Here is a 23,990-nt window from a genome sequence, read left to right on the forward strand (position 1 = left end):
ATTTCAAGCAACCAGCTTGCCAACAAACCTTGGATTTGTTTACAAGTTGGAGACAATACATATTTTCTTGTCACTGGGGGTAATTTTAGGGGTCTCTGTGGTTTACCAAGGCAGGAAATATCAGCAGTAGAGAAGGCAGAAATGTCATTGGGATCATTCTATATAGCAAGTTGCTAATTATGGGTACCATGGAGTTCCAAGGAGGCAGAAACAGTGCTTGCCTAGGGGTATGGCAAGCAAAGGTTTACTGCATCCAGTGTTCATTTGGGAGGGGTCAGAAGCAGTGGGCGGGGTCTGGACTGTGAACTCAGCCTAAGTCGGATATGAGCTCCCTCATTTATTAACTGCTTAAACAACTGGACCAAATTATTTATCTAAATTTCTTAAACCTTGGCTTTTCCCCTTCTACAGTACTGTTCTGAACATGAAGTCATATAACTTCCATATAATACCTCACACCTAGGAGGTGACCCAGGAATCCTAGTTCCCTCCTTTCATAAAAAAAAAGTTAGTGTCGATATATCAGGCAGAAAGGAAAGAACTTTAAAAATGCAAACTCTCTGATATATAAATGTGTTAAAATGATTAAAGCGAATTATTTTAATGCCATTTGCGCTCTTTGAAGGTTAACAACAACAACAAAAGTCTACCTATTATCTGGCCAGGAAAGAACTTCTGCTAAGCATAAGCACTGGAGGTCATGTGCTCATTGGGTTAGTATGGAGAGAAAAAGGAGCTACATGAGCTGTACATGCCATCCTTTTATGCAATTCCAAGATCTATAGATAGATTCTGGAAAACTAGGCCATCTAGGCACCACGACCATCGTTTCTAAGAAAAACCCAGATATGCTTCCCTCATGAGTTGATCTTATTCAAATGTCAGCTGGGAGACTGCCCTCAGCTTTTATTATGTGTGACTAACTAAAAAGGAATTTAGAATTTTGGTGCAATTCTGTTTTGGTCTGAAATTCGTGGCCTGTGGTGAGGATATGAAGTTGTCTTTGAAAATTTGAGCCAGAAACAAACATCAAACGATAGCATTCATTTTTCTCCAGGGCCTTTCACCACAGGCTTCCTAACTTTGCCCTTATAATAAGAAATTACTTAGGTCGATATTCAAATACTTACTGAGTGCCTACTATATGTCAGGACTTGTGCTGAGAATCACCACTGGGAACTTAAGGATAGCAATTAGTGTTTCTTAAGGAGAACTATCTTCTTCATTAAGAGATAAAAACACATAGAAACACAGAATTTCCCTATAAAACCATGTATAATGAGTGTATCCTTAGGTTTGGGATGGGGGGAGAAATCACTTTCAGGTAAGCTGATCTGCAACACCTTCAAAGACAAAGAATCTGAGGAGAAGTTGAAAGGTGGCTGGAGTTGAAGGGTGTATCCTAAGTGCCGCAACATGAATGAAGGAATTGCTATGAATGGCCCATTTTGGGGCTGAGAAGGGGAGGCTATGATGACAAGTCTGCAAGGTTGGAAGGGGTCAGAGAGTGCAGCTCCTTCACTATTGGGCTGTGCATTCTTGAACTCCAACTTTATTCTAGAATACTGGACCTTGAAGGAAGTCTCAGCAACTATTAAATCCAGCAATTGTCAAATCTCTCTCTCTCTCTCTCTTTTTTTTTTTTTTTTACAACAGAACCTCTTGTTTAATTGATGTTTTACATGGAAGCCTAACACCCATCCAGATAAAAGGAAAATTGCCTAGCATGTGTTTATGGGGGTGAGGGTGGCAGGAAACTTTTGCACTCAGCCTACCCCTTTTTTTCCTGCCCTCTATCCCATCCTAGCAATCCTAGAGGGCTAGGCAGTCCCATGAGGATTCCGTGGGACATAAATTGAAAACCACTAATTACCAAATCCGAGTGGAAAACTACCAGAGGTTCTTGAGCAAGAGAGTTATTTAATCAAAGCATCATTTTAGGGAGATAAATCTAAGAAGGTGGATTGTAGGGAAACCACAAAGCATGGATAGCAATGAAGAGATTACTGCAAAACTTCTGACCTGCATTAACATGGGTCCCAGGAAATGACTGAAGGCGAGGGTAAAGAGAGAGAGGTGTCGAGGATGGCTTCCAGGTCTGATAGTCACATCGCTGCAAAGTTAATTCACATTGAGTATACCTGTAGGGTCTCCAGGACCATCTCCTTATGGGAGGTAGAAATGTCAAAGCAAGACTGCAGGCACCTCTGTTCTTTAAGAGAATGGTCAACTATTTAATAGATCTTCATGAAAGTACGTTTTACTTCAAGTAAGAATATGTATCTTCCTTGACAAGCTGTTTAGAACGATGTTTCTTACGGAACTGATTCAAAGAAACTGCACGCTGTTTATAATCACACCTACCTATGCATCTGGTACCGTCTGGAGAGGTGTAAAAACCAGGGGGACATTTACAAAAGTAGCTGCTGACTGTGTTCGTACATTCACCCCCATCACAGATTCCAGGAATAGTGCTGCATTCGTCAATATCTGGAATGAAAAGAAGAGCTTCAGTATTCTTAGGACACAGTATAAAACCGTCTGTCATTCCAAGAACTCAAGAGTCTAAGTCTTGTCAAATAGTGTCCCCAGAAATAGTGATCTTTATAGAATAAAAGCTGCCTGTACTTGTTCAATCACCCAGTCGTGTCCAGCTCTTTGCGACCCCATGGACTGCAGCACGCCAGACCTCTCTGTCCTTCACCATCTCCCACAGTTTGCCCAAGTTCATGTGCATTGCATCAGTGATGCTGTCAAACCATCTCATCTTCTGACACCCTCTTCTCCTGCCCTCAATCTTTCCCAGCAACACGAGGGGGGAAAAAAAAAACCTGCCCATGGAATTGTTAATTCAAAGTCAGAGTACTTCTTATTTCCACATAGGTTTACCCAAGAAATTTACCAGATTTGCAAGATTAGAGCAAAATGAAAGAAATTTTGCCTTTAAAATCTAAAATTGAACAGTTGTTTCAAGTCCTTTACAGCATGCTAATGTTTCAAATATTTTGTTTAAAATTTTCTTTTCCCTTTTCATGTTTTGCATTGAGTTAAGCTCCCTTTCTATTCACTCTATGTTCTGCATTGCTTCCTGAATTTTAGATCTGATTTTCCACAGATACTGAAACCCTACAGAGAAGACCATGTGGTCTGACTACTGGCCAAGACATGGCCAACTTGGTTCTCAGGGGCTCCTAGACTGGCACTATGATGATCTTCTGTGGGGTCAGGGAGCGAATTGTGGCAGACACTGAGACGCTTCACCAGATACCCTTTCAGGGAATGACTTGTCCCAGAGCTGGGAGTGCCGTCCGGAGATGGCCTGCAGCTCCCAGCTCCTCTTGGGAGTGCCTGAGCTCCGAGGGCTGTCTCATCTGAGCTTACATCCTTCCCAGGTGCCCACATCCACTGGCTGACTGTAGAGGAGGGATAATGGTCTGGTCATCTCACTCCAAAGGGTACAACTATAAAAACCACTCAAATCCCCCAAGCCCCTGTGGGGTCGGCTGAGGTCAGAGCTGTGGTTAGTCCTCAGGGCCTGAGGCCAGAAGGCCACTTCCTTCTCCTTAAGGAAGCAGTGGGAGTTGCTTAGGACAAATCTGATCATTTCCTTCAAGGAGAGCTTTGCAAGAGCCACAATCAGACACTGACTGTTGTCAATAGATGCACACCAGTGAGGGGAGAGAAGAAATTGAGGGCTTCCTGCTTAGGCTAAAAGTGAACTCAAAGCCCCAGGTATCTGCATGGCCTCTTCTCTAAGACAAGCGGGGCTTTCTGCACTGACCTAGGGAGAGGGACAGTCTGAACCAAGCTTCCTGGAACACTGCAATGGCTAGACTGCCACTGTAAGGAGTTTAAAAATAAGAACCTTTCTTCTCTAGGTTCAGGACTGCTCTTCACTGGCAAAACAAAATAAGAGTTCTGAGTGTGTCTTCTGACTCAAGTTCACCAGGTTAGTCAAAAAGACAGCAGTGACACTGTTTCCATGCAGTTTAACCTTCTTAAAAGCAAAACCCCCTTTCTTCTAGGCTAGGTTAGAGGCTAAACCAACCAATATGTCACTGCTTACGTTAGAGTCAGTGCTAACCCAGACAGATCGTCCTTGTGAAGCTGTGTAAGGGAAAAGGTGCATATTCTACTCTGACAGATATAAACATCACTGGGGAGTCAGTGAAAGTCAAGTAGAGAAACAGCCAAGGACAGAGCCTAAGAGTCCTGAACTGGCATAACCTTATTGTTATGCCAGTTATCTTGCGTCCAGCTCTCTGCGATCTCATGAATTGCAGCACGCCAGGCTTCCCTGCCCTTTACTATCTCCCTGAGTTTGCTCAAACTCATGTCCATTGAATTAGTGATGCCATCCAATTATCTCATCCTCTGTTGCCCCCTTCTCCTCTTGTCCTCAATCTTTCCCAGCATCAGTGTCTTTTCCAATGAGTTGGCTCTTCGCATCAGGTGGCCAAAGTATTAAAGCTTCAACTTCAACATCAGTCCTTCTCTAACCATAATCTCAAGGATCATTTTAAGGCAGTTCTTTAACATCAATTCTTCTGTATTTACCAGTCACATTCCTACTTAAAATCAACAAAAGGCCAAACAGCTATATCAAAGAGTTTAGAGGATCTGACAACCTCATCTAAAGGAGAGAGGAGGTTATAACACAAAGGTATTAAGACAAGTGCACCTTTCTCAAGGTATCCCTAAAAGTTAATGTCTAAGTCACATAACTAACACCTCCCAAAAATTATGTGAGCAGATAGTATCTATTAAAAGAAACATTTTTCTATGTGTTTGTAAAAAAGGCTGCTATCATCCTCATTAAGGTCACTTAACAGACATCGATATCCAAAGAGGTTATTCAAGTAGATAGGGTATATCAGAAAAAAGTTATTTAAAAACAAGAATTAATTTTGGCCAGGTGGAGGAAACATCTTCTTTCACATGCTGGCTACTTTAGACTTGGACCCTTAAGACAACACAGCAATAATCAGAGTTAATTTTTATTGAGTGTCAGGCATTGTCCAAATGCATTATATGTCAACTCATCGAACCCTCACACTATAGACATGATCATAGAACCTGATTTCTATAATTCTATAATTTTCTGAAGACCTAAGTGCATTCCACTTAGGTCTTTAGAAAACTGGTATGAATAAAACCCAAAACAAGAACAAAGAGGTTCATGTATAAAGTGATGTTAAACCCAAGTCTCCAACTGCCCAGGGCTGGACAGGGAGGAAGCAGGGTTTCCACCTAGATGCACACCTTCAAAGGTCAACAGGTCAGGAAACACACTGTAGGGCGTAACTCTTTACTGTGCACAAAAATAAAGCTAGAGTACCAGGTCAAATTGTTCAATTTGAAGGAGCTTCTTAAATGGTTCTGAATCCCCTTCAACATCCCCTCCTCGGTGACACACCCTTTCCCTTCCTGAGTCTAGGGCTTTTGCACTTTCCTGAACCACCCGCTTCTCAGTCTCATCACTTTCTGGCAGTGGAGTGAGTTGTGATTCCATGAGCAGGCTGTGGTGGGAATCCCTGACAGTGAAAGTCTGAAATAAAGCATCTGAATCAAAATCACTGATACTCTGAAACTCATTTGTACTATTATTTTTCCAGGCTCTTAGCACACTGAGTTTATCTTCTTTTAATAGAATAACAGGGATCCCACATAGGAAAGAACTTGAGATCAGTGGATTTCTCAGCATTTTTGTATCAATGATCAACTAATTGATCATTTGTATCAATTGATCAACTAAAATCAATCTGTATCAAATGCCAGCCACAAAAGTAAATCCATTTTGAGGGGTTTGGTGGGGAGTAGAACTTGGCTGAGGAGAGCTACTTCTGTGCTCTGAATAGCTCACCCTGTTTCCCTGGGGCAGGACAGAGCTGCTGGGAAGCAGCATACCCTTGGCCTCACTGGCTTCTTGCTGTGGACCTAGGAAGAGGCACAGATGGCTGGTCCCTTTCCTCCTGATTTACTGCCCCCGTCTTTATTGTTCTTCTTTGTTATCTCTCTGTTTCATCTGCTCTCTCCAGGCAGTCTTCCCATCCCTCAGCCTCTTGCCTATCCTGGGACTCCTTTAGCAGGACGGGAGGAAGGATGGTGGAGGGCAGGTAGATGGAGTTGGGTCCCAGTTCTGAGACAAGCATCTGGGAGCTTCACCCAGGATCACCGATGTCGAAATGACTGAAAGATGGGGGAAACCAGCTAACATGACTCTCTAGATCCTGACTGTCCAGATTACTAACAAAGTAAGAAAAAAAGGAACCAAAAAGTGTGGCAGTTGTTCAAAAGCATTATGTGACACTAATAATTTTAAGTGCCACCGAGCTTGTGAGATTTTTTATTATTGTTGCTTTATTAGACACCTGAAATCCAGTGTAAAATAGGTGACTACAAAGCTAACAGGCTAATTCTTCAAGCTGTGTCAAAAAATACCCACATCAGCCTTACTTGTAATTTATAGTCACACCATGCTTGCCAGTTTGCATGGTTCCTTATTCATGCAGCACCAGCTGTCTGATCCCAACTGAGAGAAACAGTGAGAAATGTGAAGATGGAGGCCTGACTGCAGAACTAGAAAGAACGCCCAGATACCTCCTTATTCAACCTCCTCATTTGAAAGCCGATGTAACTCAGAGCTGGTAACTGGCTTGTCCAAGATTACACACAGGAGGAGGGACACTGCCAGGGCTAGGATACCTTATTCCCAGGGCTCCTGTGCCTCTATCACAGAGTTTCTGTTTAGCAACTGGATGGGAACCGGGGAGCTTGAACAGTGAGTCAGGGCCTGTCCCAGCTGTGGAGGATGGAGCCCGATCAATAGCAAATGTATTAAGTGGCCCCAGGAATTCTCCTTGGTGCCTGAGAGGATGAGAGCCCCTGCATCAGATAAATACACCATTATTTTAGAAAGGGGAAGTCTTAAGGTTTTTGGCTCACATATTAGGGAATGCACAGACTTAAGAGCTGCATTTTGAAAAAAGTCCTTTGCATCACGCAGTGTTATAATTGCTAAAGGCTGGGCTGGCGATAATCTAAATCCCAAAATATTAGTGGTTAATTAGGAATCCAAGGGACTTCTTCCAGAAATAAAACGTAATCCTTTAATTACACTTTTTATTTCTTAATTTCCTCCCACAGTAACCTATGCAAATACGGACTTGGTTTCCAAAAAGAAAAGGCTCGTGTGTTCTTTCAGTGTGCACACTCTAGAGTCACTGGAAAAATCAACAACAAAGGTGGGCATGAACTCTGCTTCCCTTTTTCTTCTTAAATTTATGGAAATTTAATCATTTTTATTTAATTGCTCCAGTTTGTTAATTTATATTTCAAAGGTACCTAAATTGGACATGTTGCTATAAAACTTGGCCCATGATTTTCCAAAAAGTTTTGGGAAAAGGGGGATATTTTAAGAAGTAAGGTAGCATTCTGCAAAAGGAGGATGTCACACAAAGCTGCTTTTGCCATCACTGAGGGTGTGGAGGTTGACATCTTATAAATTGGGTAAAACCAATTTTTGATTGAATTGTAAAAAATGACTCTGGGCTTCCAAGTACCCAGTTCCCTCCTCTCCATAGCAAGAGGAAGATACATTTAAAAACCACTCAAAGTAATGGTAAAGGTTCTGGAACCATTTTGACAAGAGCACAGAACACTCCCTAGCCCACAGCCTGACCATCTTCCTAGGGGACATGTGGGCTCTTGATATTCTCTGTGATGGGTGCCAGATTTTCCAGAAATCCTTCTATTTACCACCCAGAGATGACCCCACTCCCAGAGCCAGGGAGTCGAAGGAGGGGACCCCTCACCAAGCATTCTCAGAGGATGTTCTGACTACTTTCCTACCAGAGTTAGACAGGGCAACAGTGCCCAAACCAGTCCCCAGGTCACAGTCCGTATGGTACTAATGGGATCGTCTCTTCTCATGTCAGTTTTGCATAGAAAAACTTAAAAGGAAGTGGAAAAACCATCATCTAAATTTAATGTAACAGGAGATGGCAAAGAAAAAAAAAAAGGTTTAGCCAAAAGTATTCTGTTTTTATCTGGCTACTGACTTCAATATGTAGCCAGAAAAAAACATATTTGTGGAAAAGGATTAAGTAATTTTCAGACTGAATTTTTGGTTCATTGGACACACTACTCTAATAGGTTTCTTAGCATTAATGAAAGTGTTTTGAATCACTTTTCTTTCAGTCTGAGCATTAAATCTGTGCATCTTCTGTCTAGTTCACAATGAAAGGAAACGAGCAATCCTGACTGATGCAGATTCACTGGGCTGAATGAAAGCAAGGGTCACAGGAAAACATTTCTAGTTGAAACTGGAAGCTATTATAATCCCAGAAAACAAAACACAGACTGGACAAGTGATACGTAGCATATTGCCCTAAAGCTAACTACATGTCGAAGCTGAATGTAATAAGCTGAGAAAGCCTAAAAATGACACGTTGTTGATGTGGATTTTTCATACGATAAACCATAAAGCTTATGAATGTCATAAAAAATATGTATGATACTACCTGGAAATCTATACCATAATATTTTTAATGTTCCAAAATATTAGGAAATATTGTTATTAAAGTAGGAGCCATGACTTGCATCCAGGAAAAAAAGACAATATGATACCACAAGGACCAGAGTGTGAATCAAAAGAAGTTAAATTTTAGCACTATCTGATGACTTAGTCAGGGCACTTAACACACCAAAGACAATTTCTTAATTTATAACGTAAAAGGGTAAAACCAAGTAAATTCTTTGCCCTTTTAGTATCAACATTCTCTACTTCTAACTTAATCCACAATATAACTTCTAAAATACATTAGCCTATGGAGTCAACTTTGTTGGCTTGAAACAATGTTTTTAAGAAGCCCTGCTTCCTTAGAAAGAACCTAAGTATTTTCACAGCTACCTCACCTGTTTATATCATGTTCAAGAACATATCATTACAAATTATAGGATGATTAATAACTTAAAAACAAGTCTAACCCATAAAGATAATTTTATCACAGATTATTCAGTTTCAGGGCAAGTAGATGTTAAACTTCTTAAATGTAATTCATATTTAAAGCTGCCTTTTGCACATATGATATACCCTGGCCATCAACAAGGAAAGATTAATGATCCAATTCCTGACAAATGACTTAGTATGTTTTCCTCATTGCTAGGTTTTAGGAGTATAGATACAACAGCAACTGCTTTCAACAAAAGTGCTTGCCTCAAAATGAAACCTTCTCTCACCCCAAAGACAGTGAGTGGAGAATGAAGGGAAAGGTCTTTTGTGCTCAGCCTGATGAAAGATGTTGCCTTGAGAATGCTATTACACTGTCAAACATTACATATATACAATACATGAACTCACTAAAGAAAAGAATTCAGTGCTGCCTACTTTTATTTCCTGGATGCTTCCCTCTCATGAAAAAAAAATATATTTATTACACTTGGAAGCCAGGCCTCATTTTGGCAAAGAGCAGAAATGGTGAATATGAACACATTCTCCGTACACACATTTTTAAAAGTTCAATCTATAAATTCAAATATATAAAGTTACCTCAAGTTATTTTTCTGTTTGATTAACATTAAAAGGTTTCCATTTGATAGGAAGAAAAGAAAATCCTAAACTTGTACCAGGAGCATAAATAGATGAGTTAGTAGCTCTCTTCACAGGGAGGAAAAAAAATCAAACATACATTTTAACTAGAAAAACAACACAAGATATGTCATTCTGAATGATATGTAATGATCAAATTCAAATTCATGTCTCTAGAACTATGCAAAAACATGTGTCTTGAACATTTTAACCCAGATATTGGTTCAAGAACATTTCATGTTTTAATATTTAATTTGATTCAGATGGATCTCTTACTTTAGGTCTATAAAAATGGAAAAAGCTGCAGGCTTTTTCTGGTTCAATAGCAGAAAGGCATATTATTCCTGGTAAGAATATTATATTTACACATTCACAGGAATAACCAAGACAGAAGGATTTAGGAACAATTTGAAAATAGCTTATCACTGATGTGGGTTTTGTCCGCTCCTCCACCCGTTAACTGCAAAGCATGATATTTCTTACCTTCACATTTTTGTGACACTTCATTAAATTTGTGTCCAGCAGGGCATTTGCACTCAAAAGACCCAACAGTATTAATGCAATTTCCTCCTTGACAGAGCCCAGGGATGGCCTGGCATTCGTCCACATCTGTCAGATTTTAGAAGTGAGCAAGACAGAAAGAAAGAAATTCATATCAAATTCACTGCAGAAGAAAATATGATAGTTTGTCCACAGTTATCACATTTATATCAATGCATTATCTGTCCATAACCGCAGGTGGAACATGATGAGAGAAACCATTTCTCCCAATTACATTATGCAAAATGAATAATTTGAGTAACATAACTTTGTCAGTAATGCTCTATTAGAAGTCATAGGTATTCTTTTATTTCCCCATCTTCCATCTTTCCTCATACACAGAAGCATGCTGGTACTACCTTTTGTGAGCTTTATCATGCACATGGCAAAGTATAAAGATACGATAATGAAAAGATTGACAGCGGTAACTAGAGGTATTCGAGAAATCCTTAGAGTCAAAATGCAACACATTTCTATAGTAACACTGTCTTTAAGAGTTATATTGAGTGATTCAGTTCAAACAGAATTTACTTGAATGAGATCACTCAGACTACACGAGACAGCTCATGTTTTTACACAAATGAAATGGAAAATGTTGACCATAAATTCTGGAGAATTGTCTTGCACAATAAAAATTAAACAACCCAGGCAATTAAGCCAAGAAGAGACAGCAGAGCAGCCATCAGAGGGAACCTTTTTAAAGGTAAGTCGGCTCCTGTCCCAGCTTCATGCTAAGTCCTGCAAGAGTCTAACTGACCCCTCTGCTCTCTGACCTCATCTCCTAACCTTCTCCCTTTTCTCACTCTTCTCCATCAACACTGGCTTCCCCGTCATTCTTCAAACACAGCAAAGTTGCTCCTGCCTCAGGGCTTGGCAGTAGGGCCCCTGGCTGGGCTATCGTTCCTCCACAGAGCTGCACGGCTCATGCTGTCCCCGACCCCCGTCAGATCTCTGTTCTACTGCAGCAGGGAACCCTCTCCATGCCACCCACCTTGCTCCCCATCACTCACCACTTTTCCTAACTCTTTCATGTTTTCCCATAAGACCAATCACCAGCTGACCTAATAAATATCTGTTTGCTTTGTTTTGATGTTTTCAATACAAGATTCCAGAGTGCAGTTTCTTTGTCTGTTTTGTTCACTGCTAAAACCTCAGCACTCAAGAAATAACTGTGATCCTACATGGAACCCCAAATATTAACTTTCCAGGAACAAAAGTTATCATTCCAGGCTCATTAGAAAGATGCTGGTAAATGTACATGTATATCCTCTCAATCTCTTCATCCATACACACAAAACTGTGGTTTAATAAAAAACCCTAGGAAGGCAGTCTAACTTTTCTTCCTCTGGGTATTTTTTTGGAAACATGGAAGCCTATTTGCCTTTTAGTTTTACTCTTCATTGTGTGAAGTGAGAGAGCAATTGCCAATTGTAAAATCTCTAGTAATCTGTGTTTTTGAAACAAGTTGCCATGTTGGAGGAGGGTTGCTGCCTGAACAACAATTTATTTTGGTATAAATTGTCATTTGCTGTTTTAAATGAAATGTCCTGGCCTCACAAATCAATGACAATATGGGAGTATAATTAGATTATGTTTTAATAGCTGATCTCAATTTTGTCTTACACCAGAATTTTCCATTCTTGATATGCTGAATGTGTTCATTAAAATGTTATTTGAAATTAAAATTGGACATGGAAGCAAAACTAGATAGTCTTGTCAATCACGATTTCCAGCCAAGAGGAAATATGTATGAGGACACTCCACTGGTCATATATTCCAAGATTGAAGATGGAATAAACTCTTCTCTGAGCCCATTGCCCACAGTCCCGCATCTAGACTAAGGACTAAAAACACCAGCAGGGAAACAGTGTCCCAAGCTGATAACAAATGCTTTCAAAAAAAAGCATGAAGAATTTCATTCTCAAAGTGGTACTATACGTGCCATTTTGATTCCATGGGCTTTCATGAATTTTCTTCTTATTAAAAAACTATTTTTCCCCTTGGATGTTGAACAGCAGAGTCAGAAAGGAACAGAAAGAAAACGGTGGAAAAGTCTGGATTGTACAAAATGAAAATCAAAGCTATGGAGAAGCAGCATTTCCCTCCTTCTCTACTCTCTTCCCCCAGATTCTCTCAGCACCTCCACCTCTGTCTATGGGTCATGGACAGGCAGTGGGGCCCTCAAATCTGGGCTTTCTGGTCATTGTTGGTGAGTTCAGGGATATTAGCCCTCTTCAGAACACCAAGGCCAACACTTTTTTTCAAAACTCCCTAAGACTTCTCAAGGATGAGAAAAATAAGAAGGCACCAGAGGAAAAGCAGAATGAAACTTACTCTTTGTTACATAAAATTGTACAGTCTACCCTTTGGTGATTCTAGGGTTTCAAAGTGACTTCCTGCTACTCCTAACATTCAGAAGGATACATTCAAAGGGCTAGGATTGGCAGTGTTCATGTGAAATAGAATTTACTGAAGTGTAATTTAAAGGAGTTCCACAGAACTGTGTGATTAAGCTCAAGCTCTGTTTCATTGCACATTATCCTTAGAATTGACATACAGAACAAAACGAAACTAGGATCTATGTGCCTCTGAAAAGCATACCTTGAATTTTCTGAAAATACTGCAACTTTCTAAAAAAGCACTGAAGATGTCTAAAGGAAACAGATACAGGCTGGAAGCTTTCAGGCCCATCAGTTTAGTGGAGAGCTGCCTCTGTTCACTTCCTCCTATTTCCTGCCAGACATCCAGACAATAAAAGAATTTGTACAGCTGGAAGAACAGGAGTAAAAGCCAAAACCAGAGTAAGGGCTTCTATGGGAGGCAGGAGAAGAAGCGAGCGGGCGACATCTGGGGATATTTAAAACTGTGAAACAAATCCTAATTTATTTCTGACTTGTTTTATAAAAAAGAAAAAGCATAATGTAGCATGTAAAATGGAGAGAGGAACAGTTTTTTTCAGGTCAACTAAGTACAACCCATGAGACAGAGGAACTCCAACAATTTCAAACGAAGGGGGGGAAAAAAAAACTAAGAAAAACAAACTACCTTGTCACAAATTTTGTTTCATGTTTATACACAGCATTACTATAATGTACAACATTGCTGTAAACAGAATCATATCACTCCTGGGAAACACTTTGGGGGTCAGAGCGGGCGGGGGTAGGGGGACTGCTGGCAAGGAAAAAATCCAGAGGGGCCAGCTGCTCTCTCCTGAGCCACGCTCCTAATGCCTAAGCTGGAGATCATGCCGTCAGCGAAATCGTGAAGTTATGCCTCTGACACTGCTTTTCCATTCTCTCCAACTTCACTGGAGAATGGCTCTCCAGAGCAAATAAGATGGATCCATTAATAACTCCACTGGCCCGGGCTTTACCTTGACAAGCTCCTGTGCGGATATTTGGAATGAAGCCGCGGCGACAGGGGTGGGGCTGGGCAGGACACATCTCACAGGGGTGGCCCCAGGCGCGGCCGACCGTGGCACAGCAGAGCGTTTTCGTGCAGACAATCCCGCTGAGCTGTCCCTGGCACATCTGGTTGCTGATCACAGTAAAACATGGACCTGTCCTGTAATCTGAAAATAAAGAAGGAGAATTCCATGAAGGTCTAGAAAAGCAGAAACTATCACACAGAACAGCTGGACCCATCTTGCCGGATTCCGAATTGCGAAATGGTCTTCAGGAATAGAAAGAACCACACATCCCCAACTTCCATGTGAGCCTGGGGTACACCATTCCACTTCTGAGCTGCATTTACCTCATCTACACAATGAGGATAAAAATATCAGCTTCTATCCACTTTGAAGATGCTGTTGTGAGGGTCACATGAGCTAATGGAAAATACTTTACAACTGGAACATGCTATCCAAAAATGACACAATAATGTTATTTACACATTCATTCACCTAAGAAAATGTATCAGGAACTATTACAAATCAGTTCCCATGCTTTATATAGATGCTTTGGTGATTAAAAGAGATCAAACCCCTGCCCTCATTAAGCTTACAGTCTATTGGCGAAAACAAAGAATTTCAAACTTGCAACAAGGCAAGTCAGCACACCTTTTTCTCTGGAGTTTCTTGAAAAAAGGAAATAGTTATTTGTTTCTTTTGATTGGGTCTATCTTACTTCAAATAAAAAAAAAAACCCACAAGCAAACCAAAAAAAAAAAAAAAACAACTCATTCAAAATAAGAACAACCACCAAAACAGTTAGCTCTGCAAAAGACATCAGATATTTAAGAGAGAGGGCACTGATCTGAAATCACCATACCCCACAGGCAAAAGGATCATCTTAAAGCAAACAGGGATAAGCTGAGACCCCAGGAGAAGTTCCATTTTCAAGTATTCTTGCCCAATATAAAATCTCCTTTTTTTTTTTCCCTAAAGGGAGAAAGTCAATCTGGATTCAGCAGCCAGCAAACAAGAAAGATTATGATATAGCGAGCACAGTGGACCAAAGCCAGGCCATCGCCAGCCTCCCTGTAGTGGAAATCTGGGCCATAATGGCCCCTTCTCTTCTACAGTGGTCTTGGCAGATAAGGGAGGCTGGGCTTTGGCGAGACTCATGGGCTCCTATCCACAAGCCAACACTGCATGCTTCCTCATGTCATTTTCGGAAGTGCACAGATAGAGCATTTCCTATGAGTCTAGGGGTGGACTAAGTGACCCCATTTAAGTTCTTTTCACCACTGAATTCTATAGGTTTATGAAAATCACTGGGTGTGACTGGGCTATATTTTCATCCTTGATGTTCTTTTTTCTTTCTCCAAGTAGTTCAGGGGACAGGAGATGAAATTTACTCAGGACAACTCTATCACAGTACCCACAAGAGTGAACAGGCTGAACCATGACAATATTTGGGCAATAGCTGACTCTTACCAGTTGACGGACCTCCATCCTGTGTATTTCTCCCTCCTTCCTCTCTGTTGCAATTGTGACCCCATCTGCTCCCCATCACTAAATGTTCTTCCTCACTCTCCCTTCTATCTTGCTAGAATGGATCACCTGTGGTCAATGGCACTGCCCTAATGCCTGTGCTGGAAGATGAGCCTTCTAGGAAATTCCAAACACAAAGCTTCATCCAGTCAAGTATAGCAAGGAAATCAGCCCAAATTATGGCAGCACTTGAGAGAGAGCAGAATGGTCCAAAAGTCAAGCCCTTATCTCCACATCTCTGTCTCTGTACTCCAGTGCTTACCAAAGTGTGCTATAATGGAATGCAAGGCAGCTTTATATCATATGGTTTTAATAGTTAGATATTAATTTTAATTCATATTATTAACAAATACAAACACACCAGACTCATAATTTCATAGGTGTGTTTGCTATGACAAGAATGAATAAAAGAACCTTAAATATAAAGAAAAATATTACGTAAACACTAGTAAGGAATATGCAAACAGGCCAAAAGTTGTGTAATTGGTACATAAACAGCACTAGCGTTATCTTTTCAGAAAACTAACCTTAGACCTTTGCTGCCCCTGCCCATCTTTCCAGCCCTATTTCCTGATACTTCCTCAGCTTACTATTGTCTTTTTCTGTTCCACATTTTTTTGCCTGATTAGCCTTTTATATTGTAAAATTATATTTTAATATCCTTCATAATACGCCAGATCTATTAAAAATCTACTACTGTCTTCCGTAGACACTGTATTCAAACAAGAATATAAAAGTGCTTGAGCTATTGAATAAAATCTCTGCCCTCATTTCATTCTGTCAATAAAGAAGTCACTCAGCGCCATGGTGGTGTACAATCAAATTGCTCCTAAACACAGTAAGTGCCTGGACAAAGTCAAATGCTTGAAGCCATCATTCTTTCTTTGGCTAAATTTCTGAAGAATATTTAGTTCTTCCAAATAGTACTTGTGTGGGTTAGTCACTCAGTCATGTTAAATTTTTTGCATTTCAATGGACTCTAGCCTACCCGTCCCCTCTGTCCGTAGCATTCTCCAGGCAAGAATACTGGAGTGGGTAGCCATTGCCTTCTCCAGGGGATCTTCCTAACCCAGAGATCAAATCCAGGTCACCTGCACTGCAGGCAGATTCTTTACTGCCTGAGCCACCAGGGAACCCCCAACTACTACTAAGGGCATTTAATAAATACTTCTCTGATAGATGTTGTTTATTTTATATTATAATCTTTTATATATTTTTCTGATTCAAAAATAATTATTTCAGTTACTTAGAACAAGGTACAGAGAAGGCAATGGCAACCCACTCCAGTACTCTTGCCTGGAAAATCCCATGGATGGAGGAGCCTGGTAGGCTGCAGTCCATGGGGTCGCAAAGAGTCAGACACAACTGAGCGACTTCACTTTCACTTTTCACTTTCATGCACTGGAGAAGGAAATGGCAACCCACTCCAGTGTTCTTGCCTGGAGAATCCCAGGGGCGGTGGAGCCTGGTGGGCTGCCGTCTATGGGGCCGCACAGAGTTGGACACGGCTGAAGCAACTTAGCAGCAGCAGCAGCAGCACAACAAGGCAATAACATATAAATAAGAAAATAAAAATCACATATAATGGCACCTAAAGAAACCTGATTTCTTATATTATCCTACATAATTTTATATGTAAGCTTTATCTTTTTTATCACAAAATTGGAATTATACCCAACAGTCAAATTTGAATCCTGTGAGTTTTTACTTAATATTGCCAAAATCATTTCCCCATGTAAATGCTATTCCAAAATATGACCTTAATTGCTGCATAATTTACCATCAAGTTATAATAGCAAACACCCTCTTTCAAAAACACAAGAGAAGACTCTACACATGGACATCACCAGATGGTCAACACTGAAATCAGGTTGATTGTATTATTTGCAGCCAAAGATGAGGAAGCTCTATACAGTAAACAAAAACAAGACCAGGAGCTGACTGTGGCTCAGATCATGAACTCCTTATTGCCAAATTCAGACTCAAATTGAATTGAAAACAGTAGGGAAAACCGCTAGACCATTCTGGTATGACCTAAATCAAATCCCTTACAATTATACAGCGGAAGTGAGAAATAGATTTAAGGGACTAGATCTGATAGATAGAGTGCCTGATGAACTATGGACTGAGGTTCGTGACATTGTATAGGAGACAGGGATCAAGACCATCCCCATGGAAAAGAAATGCAAAAAAGCAAAATGGCTGTCTGGGGAGGCCATACAAATAGCTGTGAAAAGAAGAGAGGTGAAAAGCAAAGGAGAAAAAGAAAGATATAAGCATCTGAATGCAGAGTTCCAAAGAATAGCAAGAAGAGATAAAAGCCTTCTTCAGCGATCAATGCAAAGAAATAGAGGAAAAGAACAGAATGGAAAAGACTAGAGATCTCTTTAAGAATATTAGAGATGCCAAGGGAACATTTCATGCAAAGATGGGCTCGATAAAGGACAGAAATGGTATGGACCTAACAGAAGCAGAAGATATTAAGAAGAGGTGGCAAGAATACACAGAAGAACTATACAAAAAAGATCTTCATGACCCAGATAATCACGATGGTGTAATCACTCACACCTGGAATGTGAAGTCAAGTGGGCCTTAGAAAGCATCACTACGAACAAAGCTAGTGGAGGTGATGGAATTCCAGTTGAGCTATTTCAAATCCTGAAAGATGATGCTGCGAAAGCACTGCACTCAATATGCCAGCAAATTTAGAAAACTCACCAGTTTTCTGGAAAAGGACTGGAAAAGGTCAGTTTTCATTCCAATCCCAAAGAAAGGCAATGCCAAAGAATGTTCAAACTACCACACAATTGCACTCATCTCACACGCTAGTAAAGTAACACTCAAAATTCTCCAAGTCATACTTCAGCAATATGTGAACCGTGAACTTCCTGATGTTCAAGCTGGTCTTAGAAAAGGCAGAGGAACCAGAGATCAAATTGCCAACATCTGCTGGATCATCAAAAAAGCAAGAGAGTTCCAGAAAAACATCGATTTCTGCTTTATTGACTATGCCAAAGCCTTTGACTGTGTGGATCACAGTAAACTGTGGAAAATTCTGAAAGAGATGGGAATACCAGACCACCTGACCTGCCTCTTGAGAAACCTATATGCAGGTCAGGAAGCAACAGTTAGAACTGGACATGGAACAACAGACTGGTTCCATATAGGAAAAGGAGTACATCAAGGCTGTATATTGTCACTCTGCTTATTTAACTTATATGCAGAGTACATCATGAGAAACGCAGGGGTGGAAGAAGCACAAAGCTGGAATCAAGATTGCCAGAAGAAATATCAATAACCTCAGATATGCAGATGACACCACCCTTATGGCAGAAAGTAAAGAGGAGCTAAAAAGCCTCTTGATGAAAGTGAAAGAGGAGAGTGAAAAAGTTGGCTTAAAGCTCAACATTCAGAAAACGAAGATCATGGCATCCGGTCCCATCACTTCATGGGAAATAGATGGGGAAACAGTGGAAACAGTGTCAGACTTCATTTGGGGGGGCTCCAAAATCACTGCAGATGGTGACTGCAGCCATGAAATTAAAAGACGCTTACTCCTTGGAAGGAAGTTATGACCAACCTAGAGAGCATACTGAAAAGCAGAGACATTACTTTGCCAGCAAAGGTCCATCTAGTTAAGGCTACGGTTTTTCCAGTGGTCATGTATGGATGTGAGAGTTGGACTGTGAAGAAAGCTGAGCGCTGAAGAATTGACACTTTTGAACTGTGGTGTTGGAGAAGACTCTTGAGAGTCCCTTGGACTGCAAGGAGATCCAACCACTCTATTCTGAAGGAGATCAACCCTGGGATTTCTTTGGAAGGAATGATGCTAAAGCTGAAACTCCAGTACTTTGGCCACCTCATGAGAAGAGTTGACTCACTGGAAAAGACTCTGATGCTGGGAGGAATTGGGGGCAGGAGGAGAAGGGGATGACCGAGGATGAGATGGCTGGATGGCATCACGGACTCGATGGATGTGAGTCTGAGTGAACTCCGGGAGTTGGTGATAGACAGGGAGGCCTGGAGTGCTGCGATTCATGGGGTCGCAAAGAGTTGGACACGACTGAGCGACTGAACTGAATTGAACTGAACTGATTCGATAATTTAATTTAATCTTATGCAATATACATCAAGACTTTTATGACTATATACATCTTACAGTTGAGACTAAAGGTCACAGCAACATAATCTTTTACTTATAAAATTAAATCTTACATGTTAGGTAACAAAGAAAGAAATTTAGGTTTATTTCCTATTTTCTTTCTAACTTATTGAGACAAATGTAAATATTTTAATCCAACAGACTCACATTGGTATGCCATTTTTCAATCTTTATAAAACATAACGGAACATGAATTTTAATTTATAGTTTTCAACACTGTTTGGGTTTGTTTTTCCTCTTTGTTTTGCCAAGATACTCTATGGAATTCTTACATATGAGGAATGCAAAGATTCAGGGTATATGCAAATACAGTGTTTTCTGAGTGACACCAGCAAAATCAAGGCACACTAGAAAATGCTAGGAAAATCTGAGTCAGTCCTATCTAACACTGGTTCAAGACTTTAGACATGAATTCCTACTGGAAGGTTTTCATCAAAAGAAAAATAACCCTTAAGACTTTTCCATGGTCAATAATTTTTGCCCTCATTTCAATATGAAACTCATGGAATAGAAACAATACTTGTCAATTCTGACAATATTCATTAGGCATCTCTAGAGCCCACAGGGATCCATCTTTATTAAATACACTAAATATTTGGCAAATAGTTGGAATATGTACAACAGAAATCTTCTGACTTGACACATTTCCTCACTAGATCCTTATCACTATAGACAAAGAGGAAAACCAGCTCATGTGACAATGCAGCTTAGTAAGTGGATGTAAGGGTCCTTGAAGAGTCAAGCTTTCAATAAAAATGGCTGATCAAAGAGGGAGAGGCATAATCTGTATGAAACAGAATTGGATCTAAAAATCTCTTGGAAGGTAATTGCTGTATTAACATGGTTTTCAAATGTCATTCTTATTTGGCAGCATGTGCCTTTTGTCCTGTGCTTCACTTAGACTGCCAAAGTTATGTTGTTTTTTGTCCAATACTCCAACCACAGAAAAAAATCTGCCCATACTCCCAATTCCTTACTAATAATCCAATTATTTACAATTATTCCCATAGCACTTTTGCGATACTAGGCTAAATTTACATACTCTTTTTCAGACAGTCCCAGCTTTAGACAGGGAATGTGCCTAATTCAATGCTTGGATAATATCTGACTCATTCTTGCAATGTAAATCATTATTCCTAGTGCAAATAAAATATAGCATTAAAAACATTTTGTGTTCACAGATTGCTCTACAATCACTTCCTTATAAGACCTCCATGAACTAGGGCAATGGGCCAAGCCTTTCTAAAATAAAAATGCAATTTTAATTGTTTTTAACTGGCTTACTCTAGTGTGGCTAGTTCATGGGAAATTCTGCATCTACATGTTCCCATTATGAGTGGTTAGGCTCAAGGATTGTTCCCCAGTCCCAACAGATTTGGCCTCAAGGCTTGGGATTGAACCAATGTATATCTGCAGCCTCCCATCCTCAGCTCCTTCCCAGATCTACAGCTCAGAACGCTGTGACCTGTGGTATTATTTCACTTTCATTTGCAATCAGACTTCACCCTGAAGCAAATGCATCATTCATAGAAAAATAATATTCTGTGGTACAACGATTTCTTGTCACTCCTGCCCAGTCACTAAACCACAAACTGCAGGGAAGACACAAGGATATAATTTTGGGTACCAGGCTCCAATTATTTTAAACATATCTTTTCATAAAAATTATAAACAAAACAATAAGATATCAATTTATCTACAACACAGAGGGTCACAGCATGCTTCTTCCTTCCAGGTAGGTTGGCCTAGGACACGGTAAGCTCCTGACATGTAGAATTTCAATACAGCCTTTTGAGGAAGGAGTTCAGAGAACTTTCAGTCTGAGCAAAATGAAGGCAAAGAATTTCCATGATCATAATCAGTCTCATAATTGCTACTACTTCTTCTCATTCCAATCATTCTTAGCCTTAGAACCTAACCAAATCACCTGGGGATGTTTTCAAAATACTGATGCTTGGACTGCAAGGAGATCCAACCAGTCCATCCTAAAAGAGATCAGTCCTGGGTGTTCACTAGAAGGACTGATGTTGAAGCTGAAACTCCAATACTGTGGCAACCTGATGCGAAGAGCTGATTCATTTGAAAAGACTCTGATGCTGGGAAAGATTGAGGGCAGAAGGAGAAGAGAAGGTTGGATAGCATCACCGACTCAGTGGACATCAGTTTGGGTGAACTGCGGGAGTTGGTGATGGACAGGGAGGCCTGGCATGCTGCGGTTCATGGGGTCACAAAGAGTCGGACATGATTGAGCGACTGGACTGAACTGAACTGAACTGAAGCCTGAGCCTCAGCCCTGCCCTGCCATACACCTCCCTCATGGAAGATGATTCAGTAGATGTGGTGCCTGGGCATCCATAAGTGAGTTTGCAAAGTGCTTACAACACAGCTGACTGCTCACCTGAATGTCTAACCTTAGAAATGTGAGACAGGCCATAAACTGGGATCACTGCCATGCAACATAACTGTGTCTCTCAATCAGGATGGGCATTCTAATCACAACAAAGTAGTATTCATTTCCATAGGGTTAACTGATTATGAGGCACTTTATTATATCCGTTAGTAATTATATTGACTACAAGCTCACTAAGCCAAACAACAAATCAAAATTTAAGAGGGAAAACCAGCAACTATTCCACTGTTCTAATAGTCTATGAATTCACATTGCCAAGCTCTCTCTTTCCAGTGTGACAAAGCACATTTATATACACGATATCACTGCACTACCATAAACTCCCATTTCCAGCTTCCTTGTCTAGTATGGGTGCTGGTGAGTGAAGTGAAGTAGCTCAGTCATGTCCAACTCCTTGCAACCCCATGGACACCAGGCTCCTCCGTCCATGGGATTTTCTAGGCAAGAGTACTGGAGTGGGTTGCCGTTTCCGTCTCCAGGGAACTTCCCGACCCAGGGATCAAACACCAGGTCTCCCACATTGTAGACAGACGCTTTCTGTCTGAACCACCACTTGATCTTAGCTGGTAGTTGAGTAAAATTCCAGGGGGATCCAAAGACATTGATCAACCTTCACGTCAGTAACACCAAAAGTTAACTTTTCATTTCCTCCAGAACTGCCCTACCGTGGAACACTTTGAAATCTTTCCACACACCTGTTGATATGATGAAATATGAAATACTAAACATTATCTAAGAAGTTGATGCCAAAAACAGTCAAACCTTAAATCAAGCTTCCAGACCTACCTAGCTTCTAGTCAAGAGGATATACAGGGATAGAAGAGCAAGATAAATAACACCATGAAGAAGGAATCAGAAAACCAAGCATGCATGATTTTCAAAGACAACTGGCCTGAACTTTTCCAAAAGTAAATGACCCCTCATACACAAAAAAAGAAGGTAGAGTTATTATTTTAGATTAAAAAGATACTAATAACCAAAACTTTACTGGATACTGTTTCAAAAAGAGACAACTAGAGAAATTTTATATGAGCTGCTGGACACTAGAAGATATTGTGGAACTGTTCTCTTAGATGCGATCATGGGATTGTGGTTATATATGAGATGGCCTTATTTTTTAGAGGTAAAGTGCTATGATATATGCAATTTAATTTTCAAGCGATTTAGCAAAACAGACCACAAATGTATTGTTATTGTTCTTCAGTTGCTCAGTTGTGTCCGATTCTTTGTGACCCTATGGACTGCAACATACTAGGCTTTCCTGTCCTTCACTATCTCCTGGAGTTTGCTCAAATTCATGTCCAATGAGTCACTGATGCCATCTAACCATCTCATTCCCTGTCACCCCTTTCTCCTCCTGCCCTAAATCTTTCCAAGCATCAGGGTCTTTTCCAATGAGTCAGACATAATATATAATTATACATAGATAATAATACATACATTTATATTATGCATTATAAATCACACTGATATCATATATTATATAATTAAATATATAATTTGCATTAAATATATACAAATTAAATATACACAAAATTATATATGGGCTTCTCTGGTGGCCCAGACAGCCCAATCCCTGGGCTGTCCAGCGGGAGAATGACAAACCTTGATGGTGTATTAAAAAGCAGAGACATCACTTTGCTGACAAAGGTCCACATAGTCAAAGCTATGGTTTTTCCAGTAGTCATGTATGGATATGAGAGTTGGACCATAAAGAAGGCTGAGAGCCAAAGAATTGATGCTTTTGAACTGTGGTGCTGAGAAGACTCTTGACAGTCCCTTGAACAGCAAGGAGTTATCAAACCAGTCAATCCTAAAGGAAATCAACCCTAAATATTCATTGGAAGGACTGACACTGAAGTGCCAATACTTTGGCCCCCTAATGCGAAGAGCTGACTTGCTGGAAAAGACCCTGATGCTGGGAAAGACTGAGGGCAGGAGGAGAAGGGAACAACAGAGGATGAGATGGTTGGATGACATCACTGACTCAATGGACATGAGTTTGAGCAAACTCTGGGAGACAGTGAAGGATAAGGAAGCCTGGTGTGCTCCAGTCCATGGGGTTGGAAAAAGTTGGACACGACTTAGTACTGAACAATAACAACAACAAAATTATATATAATATGGAACATACATACATACATACATATATATACACATATATATAATACATATATTAATATATATTATATACATATATATATATTATATATACACACACATATATACTGATGCTGGGAAAGATTGAAGGCAGGAGGAGAAGGGGACAACAGAGTATGAGACAGCTGTATGGTATCACCGACTCGATGGACAGGAGTTTGAGCAAGCTCTGGGAGCTGGTGATGGAAGCCTGGAA

The 23,990-nt window shown here is 40.4% G+C and overlaps 1 protein-coding gene across 1 annotated transcript in view; it reads right to left on the reverse strand.

Moving 5' to 3' along the window:
* The window catches only part of FBN1 (fibrillin 1), a 273,921-nt gene that overhangs the window by 135,101 nt on the left and 114,830 nt on the right, over nucleotides 1–23,990 (reverse strand). The window contains exons 6-8 of the mRNA XM_068963729.1: nucleotides 13,503–13,700; nucleotides 10,073–10,198; nucleotides 2,365–2,490 (exon numbers count right to left, since the gene is read on the reverse strand). Coding sequence (XP_068819830.1) covers nucleotides 2,365–2,490; nucleotides 10,073–10,198; nucleotides 13,503–13,700 — 450 coding nt within the window. The remainder of the gene's footprint in view (nucleotides 1–2,364; nucleotides 2,491–10,072; nucleotides 10,199–13,502; nucleotides 13,701–23,990) is intronic.

The sequence above is a fragment of the Capricornis sumatraensis genome, chromosome 2 (genome assembly GCF_032405125.1).
Source record: "Capricornis sumatraensis isolate serow.1 chromosome 2, serow.2, whole genome shotgun sequence".
Classification (NCBI taxonomy): Eukaryota; Metazoa; Chordata; class Mammalia; order Artiodactyla; family Bovidae; genus Capricornis; species Capricornis sumatraensis.